General features: G+C 33.7%; 1 protein-coding gene across 2 annotated transcripts in view; it reads left to right on the forward strand.

Annotated features, from left to right (window-relative positions):
• The window catches only part of Vinc (vinculin), a 39,113-nt gene that overhangs the window by 15,586 nt on the left and 7,892 nt on the right, over positions 1–15,635 (forward strand). For both annotated transcript variants that reach the window (XM_088194967.1, XM_088194966.1), the window contains exons 2-9: positions 11,076–11,183; positions 13,127–13,272; positions 13,340–13,445; positions 14,004–14,320; positions 14,396–14,513; positions 14,578–14,766; positions 14,845–14,954; positions 15,022–15,124. In XM_088194967.1, coding sequence (XP_088051093.1) covers positions 11,076–11,183; positions 13,127–13,272; positions 13,340–13,445; positions 14,004–14,320; positions 14,396–14,513; positions 14,578–14,766; positions 14,845–14,954; positions 15,022–15,124 — 1,197 coding nt within the window. The remainder of the gene's footprint in view (positions 1–11,075; positions 11,184–13,126; positions 13,273–13,339; positions 13,446–14,003; positions 14,321–14,395; positions 14,514–14,577; positions 14,767–14,844; positions 14,955–15,021; positions 15,125–15,635) is intronic.

The following is a 15,635-nucleotide window of genomic DNA, read 5'->3' on the forward strand; positions in this document are numbered from 1 at the left end:
TTGTGTCTTTCAGTAAAAATGCTACTATATGTCTATAGGCATTTATATAGACACGCTTCTATATTACTTATAAATAGTACTAGTGTACATTTTGGCATATTTAACTTGATTTAGCCTAAAATGGACATGGTCTCCTTGTTTCTCGACAATCGAGAATTCTCGATCTCGAGCTGTGAACTAGTCTTGTCCATTCATGGATATGTGACATTGTTTACATTCGATAGAATGCTCAATGCACGCTCGATAGGTGGACCACCATGTGGTCCATTTTGTAGTGGGTCGATTTCTCAAGATTTTCCAAGTGGATGTTTAAACAACACAGGTGAAATAATTATATAAGATATAATATATTTCTGGCTGAATTAGTTGTTTATATTAGGCTATTGAATTATAATATGATATACATATATACATAAGTTCAGACCAGGTATTATAAAAAAAATGAATCAATGTTATATCGCGCGTTCATTATAAATCCTTGAAATATCTGCAAGCGGCGGGGAGGATCCAATTTTTCACAAATGGGTTCGGCAACGCCGAGACTGGACACAAATTGATTTTTAAAGTCCTACAAATCAAACGCTTAAATTAATTATTGTAAGTAAAATTGAATATCAATTAATCATTATGTTTAAATTAATGTATCAAAATTGTTAACGTCATTATTTTATACTCTGGTTTTTGTATGTGTTTGATGGGTCGGAAAAGTATCTCGTTGATTGTATCGTACATTGACGTGGACATTTTATGGTCTGTATGGAAGGGGTAGGAATCGTGTTCATGTGTAAGTGTCACTTTAAAACTACATACTATCTAAAAATTTAGTTTAAAATTTCAAAATACCATCTAATCAGACGGGGTTGACAAGTATGAATTTCTCTACAATCCCAGAGCTAAATTCAAAATATTAATATCTAAAATAATAAGATTGCCCGATACATCTACTCATCTCAAATTAAGTTTCGGGAAAATGATTAGTTTTTAGTATATAATAAGTAGCTAATAATGCCAATGAGATCGGATAAATAACGTAAAACGTTATTTTGGTCGACTCTGTGCATATACGTCTAGGCAATTATATGAATTATTATATTACTGATCTTAGTTATATATTGAACCTTTTTTCTATTTTCCTAATTAACCACATCCAAGCACGATCGAGCTTACAACTACGTGATGCATTACGTAGCGCGTTACCGCGTCACGCGCGCAAACGTGCTTGGGAAATGGCTCGTTCGGCGTCAATTTGTCATTCAGCCTGTATCGAATCATTTAGGAACACCATAGCTAAACTGGGCAGGTTCCGTCCGTGTGTTTTTAAAACGCGAAAGGTGTGTGGGACACATTATTGCGACACGTCCGGTCGGCGCTAAATATTGTTACGTGACTTGGTTATTTTTGATATTTGGCTCGCGACTCGGCTTAACCGTGAAAATCGAACCAGACGTCTACCGAGCGATAATTTGTGCGGTTTATACTATATATTATAAATTCGATTCCTTAAATTGGTTTAATGTATGTGCGATCAAAGAGGAATGCAGAGACCGTTAAGATTGTGCACGATCGCGTACTTTAACCTACATTTTTTTCTTGCTACGGTTCGCCGGTTAAGGTCGCGGTTTGGCGATTTTGACGCTCAAATCGGGCGGTTAAACGCTAGACGTGTCCGTGTCTGCCTTTGCTTTGTTAAACTGATGTTGCATTGTTTATTAAATGTTTCGATTGTTCGAACGATTATGGTGGCACTTATTGTTTCTACTTTTGATTCGCGTATCAAAAAAATTACTTAATAGTGAGCCAATCTTGGTTTGAATGATGACAGCAAGACGAGGAACAGACAAAGGCAAATATGCATTAAAAGAAAATATATTTTTGTCTCCAAATATGTGACAGGAGATCATTTATCATTTATAATTATGTTTGGATACGTTGGTTAACCACGTGAAGATAAATTGCCTATCGTTGAGTTGAAAGTTAATCACTAGACTTCAAAGGGTGAATTATATCCATGCATATTAAGTTTTAAATATCTTTCAAATAGAAAGTGTAATTCTTGAAATGGGTGATATCGTCATTCGGAACGGACTGTGGTCTCACACAATTCCAAGAATTTGATTAACTTTATGGTATGATTTTTCTTCATCACAAATTAAACTCTAAATGTTAATAATATCAGACTTACATTTCAAAGTAATGTAACTTAACAACCGACTTAACTTAACTGTAGATGTGGTCATAATGATATTAAGTGCATGTTATACACAAAGTGTATATTTCTTCAAATCACTTCAGTTACAGTACACACAAAATAATTTATTAACAATGTAACTAGTTATTGTATGCTTTTACTGTTTGGTGTTTGTCAAAGTATTCAAAATATTCACCTAACGAACAACGGAACATATTAAACATGGTTTTCCTAATTATTTTTTGGAAGAATCTAAAATAGAAAAATATATATAATTTTGCAAAATTATTTTCAGTGAATATAAAATATACCTACAAATATAACGATATTAACATTTCAACACGTTTAATGGTTTTAATAAAAAATGAGCATAAAATAAATATATTTATGTTCAGAATTAGAATTAATGCTGTTGAATTATTAGAACTAATGCTGTTGAATTATTCAAAGCAAATGTTCTATCGCTTTCAACTGACATAACTTTAACGTATGTACATATATAGATTTTTTAGTAATATTGTTCGTTTTATGTCGTAAATTTGCTGTCGAAGAGCTGGACGAATTAATGACAAGTTGTTGGACAAATGTCAAGCGAAAACTAAAAATATGTTATTATAAAGCTTGACCTCGTCGGCTTGAAATCAAATACGAAGAGTATCCTTTATTTCGACAAAAATGTCAAAAACATCAACGGCTGCCAAATTATAATATTTATTGTAATAGTGTTCGTATATTTACTGTATGATTAAGCATACGTATCATTCTTTTTTATCTGTAAAACAATATATTGTTAAATACATACATTGATTTACATGAGCTCTCTCAATTTCTGTGACATAGTCGGCACTAGATTGTTCTGTCAGATCATACTACTGATATACAGGAACGTCCCGTGTGTATAAGCAAGTAGGCAGTTGCCTAGGAGCGGCAAATGATCACACAAGTTTTGAAAATGTCAAAATATTCTTAACACATGAATTTAGTATACAATATATTGCATTAAATGACATGAATTTTTCTGGCCAAATTCAAGGAAAGAATCAAGTGCTCCCACCTGTCCCTCCCCCCTAAATGCGGTCCCTGTTTAGAATTCATGGCAAAAACAAGAAAATCGGGCCGTAACGTAACATTCATATTAAGACTTTTTAGAATAATATTACGACTATGTGAAAATCGAATGAAGAATATTTTAACCGTATTTTGACCAATAGAAGAGCGCACAGAAGTCAAAAATCCACGCCAAAAGCAATAAAATCGTGCCGTCGCCGTCGCAGTGGGAACGCTCGGTAACGGCGCCGACTTGTTTTTGCGCCCTCCTATTGACCAAAATTCGGTTTGAATATACTTTAATCAGCCCTTTTATATCAGAAATCCATAGTAATACCGATAAAGATAGCTATCATATTTTTAAAACATGTGTAACATAAATTTTACAATATGCGAGCTGCGACATCTGTCTGTACTTCTTTTTCTGCTTATTTTCCCCTGAGAGAAATATTTTTGACTTGACCTAATGAAAGTTCTAAAACTATAATTAGTTTTAAAACTTTCGTTCTTTTGACTTTTTTCCGAGGATAGAAAGAAATTGGATTCAAATTAATGAAAATTGCAGCTCGTGAATTATTAGCAACCCTCGAAATACCTGCATCATTTCTTAAAGAAGTTGATTGCAGACGGCGAAAAGTACAGGAACAATTCGATTATGAAAGTTGTGAAGAACTTTTACATAATATTGAAAAAAAATCGAAGTTGAATTCTTTAATTGCTTAGTAGACAAGACAATCAACGCAATTGAAATATTATGGATCCTTTTTTGAATTTTTGAGTATCATCAATGGTTTAATAAATGTTTCGCCAGATGCATTAATGGAAAATTGTGAAAAAATTAAGACCAAACTCACCGATAATGAATCATCGGATATTGATGCCATTGAACTCTGTGAATAATTAAAATTACTCTGGAGTTTGGTTAAGCCACATTCTTTCCCACAAGAAGTCCTAAAATTAATGATTAACGAATAGAATTTAAAAGAGATATGTATATTACAGTGACCGCAATTCGAATAATTCTGACAATTCCTATATCTATAGCCATTCTTGAAAAGAGTTTTTCAAATTTAACCTCATTAAAAACCATTTAAGGTTACGAATGACCGATGGATGATTAAAAGGACTTTCAATTTTATCTATTGAAACTGAGATGGCATATGAGCTTGGCCTGCAAGAAATTGTTAATGATTTTGCAAAAATAAAAGCAATAGCCTATGGACGTCACTGCTGATATAATTTTTTAAACTTTATTATGCGATATTGATTTGTCACAATAACCTCAGATGCACAAATGCACATTTTTCAGTTATGGGTGAAACATGAAAGTATGTACTTTTGCGCATCTTACTAATTCGAATTTAAATTTAATTCTTTGACATTATCGACCTTCTTCTTTCCATTATTGGATAAAGACCTCCCATTTTAAGCATAAGTAAGCACTTCCACTCATATCTGTGTATTATAAAAAATGCACTTTCAACGTTTTCACACCCACAATCTCACCTGGTCTATGTGTGCGACACGTGTGAAACGTTGCGCAAAGAAAAACACGTGAGAATGAAGCTTCCCACGACGAGACAATGCAGGCGAACTCTTTTCTTCACATCAGATAAGCTAAAGGCATTCCTGCGGCGCTTGTCCGAACGCAAGATTCGCACCAAGTTCAACCAACTTTTGGCATGAGCTCTGCCGCAATGGCCTTGCCGAATGCAAGGTTGAGCGCTCTAGCCGTCTTGGCTTGCGTGGCGCACTAGCACTTATCGGTCACTTACGTCACACCGTTAAAAACCACGTAACGTCACACTATTCCGGATATGTACATATGGTCCATTTTCACGTGGGTTATCCGAAGCTTGGCTAAAAATGCGTCGGAGTGTCTCTCTCGCCGCGTTGGTGTTCATCTCTGACTCTCTATCTCAGATCTCCTTATTTAGATTCCATTGTTGATTATGTATTAGCACGCGCGACAGATCAGGAGACCAAATATCGACTAGGACAGGTGAGCTTGGTTCTAAGAATTTCGGACTCGACACTGCTGTTTGTTCGATGACGGTATAACATAATGTGTGACGTGACCTCCGATCCGAGGAGATGATCTCATGCGTGTCCTCTTTTTACAGTGGAAATCGAAGGAAGATGTAATGTTTCGATTTTAACACGCTCTTCTTGTATCTCGGGACAATAAAGCACTCGAGATGCTTGGAATGCTTGAAGCGAGTGTCATTCTTAACGATGGTTCGTTCAACATGGTGATGTTAATGCTGACTGTACTGTGCTTCATCACCAAGGCGCTAATGCGTCACTTTTACATCATAATTAAACGTTAGGCATGTGTAAGAATTCAATTAACGAGGAACATGAGTTATAGAACGATAAGAACATACTTTATTATTTACCATAGCAACTAACTGTATTAAAAGTATATTAGCTAATTAATAATAGTAATTTGAATCCATACATATGTATGTATCATATGTACATTCCTATCCCTGAACGTAACTAAATATTGTTTTGAAATATGATATAACAAATATCGTTATAATTACAAACTCAATACTGAGTTGTGTGTTTGTATTGTAAATCTAATATAAAGCGTGTCTATAATTAAAAATAAAATTATGACTTTCTTTAAAATTTTCACGTCTCCTAAATTGATTAGGTTAACCAGAAATGATAAGGATTTTTTTGCGGTTAGTATATCGAATTTTTTTATCGTTTGACCGAACTAGAATATTACTTTTTGTGTATGTATTATTCTGATGAGCTTCTTCTTGGTTACAAGTGGTTTGTAATTCTTGAATCTTTCAGTTTATAATCGTGTCATAATAACACAATTTTTATACCCAATTATGTTATGTACAGTACAAATAGCACGCCCCAAATTTACCGTGTTATTGGGGGGTCTACTGTACTAAACAATAATATATTTTGGTATCGACTTTAACATTTTTTTATTTATATTTTTATTTACTGATTTATTTTCATATGAAAATAGATTTGCGAGTATGTTATTGATATTTTCGTATCTTGTTGACGTCAAAATACTGCTCATGTTTTAAGACAAAATACATTATTTTTTTATTTAAAAATATAATGTATTGCGGGTCCTTTGAAAAGTTATCAAGAGTTAACTGTTTTCCACTATTTTTTTTCTTTTCTTCATGTAGTATTTTATAACATGCTATGTCTTTATTGATCGCCCTACGCACTTGAGATATGCGTTCTCCATTGGGATCACAATCTTCCATAATATTTAAGAATTTGTCAAGATGCGTGAAGGCTTCATTAATATTTTTCATTGTTAAAGAGTTTTCCAAAATAAACCTGTCTCATCTACATTAAATATTTGGCTGTTTTTTATATTTTTTTAATCTATCCTTCCAATCTTTGTGCAAACTAAGAGATTTTGCTTGAATAATTGAAATACTCAGAGGGACATCTTTTTTATGTTGGTTGGTTGATCCATGACGACAAAGATTTTTCATCCGTTTTTTTTTGCCGTGTTTTTTTTGGAAACATATCTTTAAAGATTGTGGAAATATATCTTAAATTTCTACAATTTTGAACATATTCCTTAATTATATTTTTATTTTGCAAAATTGAACATATCGTAGACCTGTTTGTATCATACGAACGTACGATTGAAGCAAAATATTCACCGCTATCAGAACGTCTAATAATTTCCATCTTTGTCTCGAATCGTGTGAAGTTTATGAGTCCTTGATTTCTTTTTGTTCTTATCAATACTGAAGTTTTCCGTTTCTCACTCATTTTTATAATTAAAAAAAAATTTTTTTTTTAAAATGTGTGATGTAGCGAATTGTGCGAAAGTCGAGGGTCGCCTGTATATTTTATTTTAATACTTATTATTATTAATATATTAATCTATTTTTCTTTTTATGGAATAGTTTAACGTATTGTATAATTTTTCGTTTTTCAAAATTACTGTAAATAATATAAATAAAATAAAAATAATCAATACGTGAGCAAAAAAATGATGCAAATATTTAATGATTTAATCGTACAAACATTAATTTGATTATTTTTTTAATTACATTTTATGTGTAAAAAGTTTAAAAAAAGAATTAACTTTAGGATGCAGATGTTTTTCTATCTATAGAATTCTCGATTACAACTACAATGTCTAGTTAAGTTCAGTATTCAAGAAGGTATATATTATATATATATACATATATACATATATAGTTAAAAGATTTTCGAACTTCACACGTAGGTGGTATTCGTTAGTTAATTCGAAACTTGGAATTTACCACTGAACAAGACGTCTGAATAAATTAATGTACATATTTACATGCATATTCATAAAGTGTACTACATACATTGTTGAATACTTCGAGTATCGAGTACTCGAAGTGTATACATATACAATTTATAGGCTATTGAAATTTAATGATTTATTTTTCCTTTCACGCGACGAAGTTTGCTCAGTGCCCACTCTTTAAGAAATGTCTGTAAATTTTGACGCCCCCGCATCAATGGGTTAATCCGTTACATTGATTCTAATTGATGACGCCTCAGCTAGCTAGGGTCCGCTATATGACGAGACGTACAGTGCAATAAGTGCAGAAAATTCAAACATATTCAGTGCGACAATAGCCAAGTTGTCTCGACACTTTTGACGGTCACCTACTTAACCTTATATAGTTCCGTAGGAGGACCTCTACGCCTACGCGACCAGCATTATTATCAATTTGACACTAAAACGTGCGCTCGCAATAAAAATATTTTCATTATTTACGAATTGCCTAATTTTTCCTTATAAAAAATAATAAAATGCATATTTGAGTGGATCTAGCGAAGACGACGCGCTTAATAATGTCGTAACTCCAAATCTGGAGTTGGGAGTGTAGTGTATTTGTGGGTAATTAAAATAGGAAAAAAATCGGGCGTGGGTCGTTCAAAAATTTTGTTCGATCTGATTGATTCGAATGTTTTACATTTACAGTTTCATTGTAATTTTCAACTCGTTTATATACGTATAATGTTATATATGGCTTAAAATACATTAAAAGTATTTGTAATATACACCCTGCTATCTGACATTTAAGGATAATAAAAAACTCATAATGTGTTTCCTCCGTTAGCAGCTCTCGCATACAATGCCAGTTATCACAGATGATATTAGGGTCTGAATAACCCAGATGTGCGGGTTCGAGCCACGGTAGCACTCTTTATTTTATAAAAATTCGCCATTATTAAAAATCGGCTCCAACTACAAAGTGACATATATTTATTACAAATTATATTACACATAATAATTTATAATTAATTATATAGATGTCACCGATTCCAAAACTTTGTCTTGTGGTTAATACTTACAAGTAGGTATTCATTATCTCTGATAGATTTACCCAATTTGTACAGATTTACCCCGTTGTACTACATCAGGTTACTACGAAAGTCATAGTTGAGTGAAAGTATCTTATAGTATTCATAGTTCTAAGCCATATTTAGCTATAGTTCTTATACATAAACGAACTTTCTATTTCGACTGATGAATCTATTGATTTTCTCCTCAAATGTTTCATCAGCATTAAAACATCATATAATTGGATAATATGCAATTTGATATTTTATTCGATTTTTTAAATTTTATAGGAATAGTAGCCGTTGCTTAATATTAAGCGTTTTTATTTTTTTTCTGTCCATAGAAAATACGATAATATGTATGCTTAGACTAATTATCGTGTACTTCATTGTAATCCATTCCTTAGGAGGCTTACTAACATTTACTAGAACTAACAACTATAAATATATTGTCGTTTATTTCAAAAATATTTTGTCTTTTATATCTTGTAGGTGTAGTGTTTTTTATATTATTATTATGTGTATATTAAATTACATCTATCTATTAAATAGCAAAAAAGTCTATATTTATTAACATTGATATGTTGATTACATCACTCGATTAAGATTAAGATTCGATGTTTTTTATAATGCAACAAGTGATCTTTATTCATTGTCCGGATTTAACGTAAATAAATACGTGATTAGTTCGAAGCGGTTCTTTAGCAAGAGTAGATAAATATAATCCTACTCAACGCCAAAGCGAATTATAAATTTGCAACTTGCTTTGAGAGCAAGTTTCTAATAGACACCTCGACATGAAGCAAAAAATAATTTAATAAAAATAAACTCTTATGTTTTCCTCTTAATGTATGCAAAGTTTGGGTAAAGTAGGATGTGGGAGACGGTATTTTACTCAGGGTCTTAATGTGAAACTGCAAAAAACGAATGACCTAGGGTTTGTGCCGCCCGGGGCAATCCTTAACAACCCCCCCCCCCCCTTCAGAAATTCGTGGATATATATTTTTTAGTTCATTCAGTTTAAGAACCATATTACACGAACGGTCTTTCCGTCGCGAAAATGCTGCCTCCAAGCAAGTGCCGCCTGGGGCAGTCCACCCCTAACTACATCATGCGGATGACATTTATTTTAATACACATTTATATCGGCTTAGGGTTGGATGTTTTAATCAGGAGAATTTTATAGTGGTCGATTGCAATTCTGATCCTTCAATTATTAAACACTAATCCTTAGAATGTCTCAATTATACTATAATATTTCATTTCTTTGCACGGGAACTCGGAACTTAAGAAGCTTATAAAAGCAATTATCTACGCCAGCTTAAGTATGAGGAAGTAAGATAATAAATTGGTCAAATCACAACACGTGTAAAATGACTACAATATACAGGCAATAAATCAAGATTACGATCATATTACCTGAGTTGTAAAAGTAGCGAGATATAAAGTCGAGGAATCGGTTGTTAAACGAATAAATTTATCGAGAGAAGAGAGAGAGGGAAATCAAAACATGTTTAATTCTACATAAATCTCGTATGCAAATGACGGTCATTACAAAGACCGAAAATCTCCTATAGTTTATGAAGATATTTACAAGTTGAATTTGGCACGTATTTAGCACACAGCTTTGTATACTAAACCTTTAGCTTAATTTAGGTCACGGCCCGTAAAGGTAAAGAAAATCCCTTGTGTGCTTTTCGCAACGCAAACACCGCAGAGATCTCTCGTAACTTATAGCCGCTTTTGTATTCAATTCGGCCATTGGGCAATTTCCCTTTTGGAAAAACGATTCCTAATTAATCAGTCTCGGCTCTAATTGGGCCGACTATAGAGAGAACAATCGTTTTATATACACCGCCTCGAAATATGTATACTATAAATACGCACATCCGGCGTTTATGTGCATTTTATAATAGATAACCGCTTTTTTATTGTTGCCGCATCTGTCGATCGAACCAGAGATATGCAAACTTTTTTTATAAATAATATTTCAATAAGAGCAACTCGCATTCAAGATGCGCAGTGATTCACCATCGAGGCATTTGAGGCACAATATATGTTGTTGGTATTGCGAAAATGATAAGAATGTTTTCAAAGGGTCGTATATCAACGACGTACAGGCCAGATGTTACATATATTTCGCAGACGTCTGAGACGATGATCTCAGAGAATATAAAGTCGCGGATGCAAATTTTGAATGTCAAGATAAACTGGTTTTGGCGTTGCATTTTTAAATATTTAATTCTATACATTTTTTTATCGTTTTCTGTTCTATCCAACTTTTCACACCTCTCCATTGCTACTGCAATGCGTCGTTCATATTTTTAAAACTTTGACTAGAGTCAAACGGTGCGAAAATCCTGCTCGCAACTTGGACGATATCGTTTTCTGCCTGCCCTCCCGTGTCGTTCGCGTGTATATTTAGCGTTTCTAGAATAAATACTGCCACCAGTGACTTGGCGAAGGCTGGAAGTCAATCGACTAACTGTTTTTTTATTCGTTTTCTCAGGTGTCCCGGCTCGTGATACTCCATGAAGAAGCTGAAGATGGAAACGCTATGCCCGACCTACATAAACCTGTGCAGGCTGTGTCGTCCGCTGTCAACAATCTTGTCAAGGTGAGTTTTGTTTGCTAGCACGACGTGATGTTTGATTGGTGTGATTAGATTTTTTAAATTTTAATTTATAAATAGCTCTCGATAACTCTGAAAATAAATGTGAAGGTTTGTTTTATAGTATGAATAATTTAATTTAAAAAAGAATAATCTAGTTTCAAGTATTTTTAAAAGGGGTCAAATATATTTTAATAATATGACAATTTAAAAATTTCGATTATTTGGCACATTTTTCGATCGCGCATGACAGCAGCCGCCGTGCGGACGTCATTCACGCCCGCCGCGCCGTCGTGAAATTTGTGGCAGTGTGGCCGCTACTCGGAAATCGGCGACCTCGGCCGACTTCATTTGAACTTCGGTTCGGACAACTTCCAGAGAGTGTAGTGCAAGAATTAGATTATGAATTATAGGCAATTAATAATATAAAAAACACATAGGTCCGCGTAAAACAGAAGTCATAAAAATCAGTGGATTTTTTGACTTGATAAAATAACGTTTTAGGGGCCTGTCCAAAAGAACGAACGTCTTAAAATACCCTAAAATATTATATGTAAATCGTGATAAAAATTATATCTTTGTAAATATTATTTTTTCTCGAGATTTTTCGAGAATATTAAATAAAATACTTAATTTCCGATAATCACAAAATTGCTAAAAAACAGATTTCTCAATCTCGATAATCTAAAAAGTCGATAATTCGTAATCACTATTCTTGCTGTTGTTTGTCATAATAATCGAACTTAGATGGGAAATATTAGTGAAGTTTGCTATATATGTTTGATTTCAAAGAGACTAATTTAAGTTAAAATTACACATGTGAAGCATGAGTTTCAATTTGTTGAAAAAAGTTGTCTGTACCATCATGTAAAATTAAGCTTGATAACACACTCGGCGACAGCTGCTAAAGATGCCAAGGGAACAAAAGGTGTCACCAAGTCCAAGTTTACCATCGTGTACTCTGTGGTTTCACAACGCGTATTGCCATCACGGCATGGCTTATCGAGCATATATGGTCGTGTACACGTTTTCGCGTTTATTTGCGCCACGACTCCCTTCCCTTTGTTCGCGAACTCCGTGTGTGGATATTTTAGCTTTACAGCTGCAGTGGTTATGTCTGACCGCTCTAGACTTACGCACACATTTCCTCTACATCTGATCTCGCTAAATTTAGAGGAGAGCGCACACTTCTGCCGCTGGAATTTGCCGCACTGCAATAAACTAATGATCGATCGCTTCTCTATGCTGTGCACTTCCACCAGAAATGCACACACGCTTTGCGGCGAAAGGTTTCACTGCCCAACCGGTTTCGGTTTGCTAAATATGTGTATCAAACATACCCTACAGTAAGACCAAAAGGAAGTACATACACCCACAAGACCAAAAATTCGCGCGCTTCATCGAGCGTCCGTCTCATAAATGCTAAACTATTTTTAAAGTCAACAAAAATACCACGTGAACACAGACGCTATCTTATAGCTGGGATTATATACGACTCCAGTCGTATATCTACGGCTACTTCTGGACGAGGGTCGCCTTTGGAGTTCATAATAGTTCATAACGTTTTTTTAATCTCAATACTACAGCACAGTGCTGCTCAAAAGTCACACCGTATTGAAGTGATTCAATATTCTTTAACCAAAAGTATTTCTTGCATAAGAAGTTTGATACATATCCGACTATGACACTTTTTGTCAGTTTTTTCGCTCAACTTCACGTAACTATTAGAATATCCCGTTCCACGCGGAAGAGTTTTCATACCAGATTTAGACGATGGCAAAACCGCGTTTCAGTTCTGAAGAAATTCATGCCTCACGACATCGTGTTGTTTGTCAGAAAAATGGTCTCCTTAATTTCGAATCATGATAAAACTGTTCAAATATTTGAGAAGGGTAAGTCAAACTTTTGTATGGAAGCATTCGTAGCTTATCAAATTTTTATTTTTGAAGGTCGGGCATGATACTATTATGTCATCGGATGACGAAATTCTACGACAAGAAATGCCTTCTGCTTTACGAAGAGTCGAAGAAGCGGCTGGACTTTTACAAGACGCGTCAGCCATGTTGAAAAATGACCCTTTTTCTGGACCAGCGAGGTAAAATATTTCATATAAAATGTATGTAAGTACATAGGACTTGATTTATTTTGAGTATAAATTACAGGAAAAAACTCATCGAAGGATCTCGCGGCATCCTGCAAGGAACTTCTGGATTGCTCTTGTGTTTTGATGAGTCCGAAGTAAGGAAGATGGTACAAGAATGTAAAAAGGTATCTATTTTTTGCCATTAATATAAAATAAGACTTTATTTTAGTTATTATAAGTTCTCGTTTCTTAAATAGTTAATTTTGCTTTTTGCTTATTCGGCAAACAGTCTTTCAATACCGTTTCTTTATCAAAGTACTCACAAATGTTTGTATTTTTGTAATTGTTTATTATGGACTATGATATGTTTTATATATTTCAATAATTTTAAGTTGAGTTTTGCTTTCTCGATTATAATAATACATTTTTAAAATACAAAAAGTATTTTTTTATGTATAAAAATAACTAAAAAAATTTTTTTTTTACAAAATGATTTTATTGTAGTTATGTAAAAAAATAATCAAGTTAATACCACCAAATTAATAGTTATAGTTATGCGTCACATTTATTTGAAATTATTACATAAAAATTAATCCTAAATTATAAAATATGTATTGTGTGTCAGTCAAAATTAAAATGATATAAATTCGATTAAAATAATTTTGTAAAAGTTCAAAATCAGACAAATTTTTCATATAAATCTGATCATTGCATATAATTTGATTAAAAAATTATGATTTTAGGTTTTGGATTATTTAGGAGTGGTAGAAGTAATCGATTCTATGGAAGACCTTGTTCAATTCCTGAGAGATTTGAGTCCATCTCTGAGCCGCGTAGCCCGTGAAGTGTCCTCTAGAACAAACGAACTGACACATCGTGCCCACGCTGATATCCTCACCCGTTGCGTAGAACAAGTCAAATCTTTGGCTCCGATACTCATATGCTCCATGAAGATTTATATTCACATCTTGAGCGAAGGCGGCAAAGGGATTGAAGAAGCGTCGGAGAATAGAAATTATCTATCGACCAGGATGGCCAACGAGATACACGAAATCATTCGGTATTAGATTATTATCAATAACAATAAATTTGAATCTGATTTGAATCAGTGTTAATCCTCATTTGCGTTCATCAGAGTTCTTCAGTTGACGACATACGAGGAAGAAACTAGTGATCACGACAGTTTGACCGTATTGAGAGGCTTGCAAAATCAAGTCGGTACCAAATTGAACATGTCTAATGAATGGTTGAATGTAAGTTGAATTGTTTTTAATTAGAATCTATTAAAATATAATTAATCTAATTTATTGTAAATAGGACCCAGATTCTCCGAGAGGATCACCTGGTGAGCGTGCACTAAGAGCTGCTATGTCAGCCGCTGAAAAATGTGCCGAACGCTTTTCGCCTCCACATGCCGAGCATGTTAGATTTGTCACTCGAGATTTGAGAAAAGCTGTTGATAATCTCGCCGATATGCGTGACGATGGACATGGTTCTTCTCCTCAGGTTTTTAAAAATGTTTGATATATATTAATATACATATACTACAATATGAGATATTCAATTATCATATTTTATATATAGGCAATGGAACTTGCTAGTCAAATCCGGAACAAAGTTGCAGATTTGATGAATGCCGTTAATGAGGGTATTAAAGATGTCGAATTGCAAGGTGCTAAAACTTTACAAGGAAGGTTAGAAGACACTGTTTGAATATATTATTGTATTAAATAACACTACATAGTATGATTTCTATTTTAGATTAGAGACTGCTCACAAATGGTTATTGAATCCGAGTGCCGATACTATCACAAGAGCGGAAGGTCAAAAAGCCATCAATACAATTGTCGCTCAAGGACAGAAGGTATGAGCTATATATATTACATGGTAATTTAAAATCAGTGGAAGTTGATACTTAGCTGATTTGTCAGTAGTTCGATCCCATTTATCAAAATTAACACTTTTTGTATTTTTGAATTATTTTCCTCTGCTTGAGTGCTTCGCTCGTGGTATTCTAACACATAATTGATCATGAGAGAAGCATTTATCTCTCAAATCCCGTCACACTGAGCAACTGTACTCGTGACTTATTTGTTGTCATTGTGAAAGTAAGGCGAATTGGGAATTGAAACTACTTCAAGTGAAAAAGCAAATTGCTAGTAATCTATGGGATTTTAGGTGTAGGTTCAGATTGTTGTGTCAATCCCAATTGTGTTCTTTCACATTGTTTAAGTGGATCCAAATTACAGCATAATAGTGCTACCAACCTTGTGTAATATATTAAAATAAATATGTTACACACATACAGTTTTAGAAACTGACGAAGCTCTGATACAATATGTTTTAATTAATGTGCGCAGGAATAAAAAAAAATA

This window comes from Plectrocnemia conspersa, unplaced genomic scaffold (genome assembly GCF_051122295.1).
Source record: "Plectrocnemia conspersa isolate PC_06_02 unplaced genomic scaffold, ASM5112229v1 ptg000010l, whole genome shotgun sequence".
Taxonomy (NCBI): Eukaryota; Metazoa; Arthropoda; class Insecta; order Trichoptera; family Polycentropodidae; genus Plectrocnemia; species Plectrocnemia conspersa.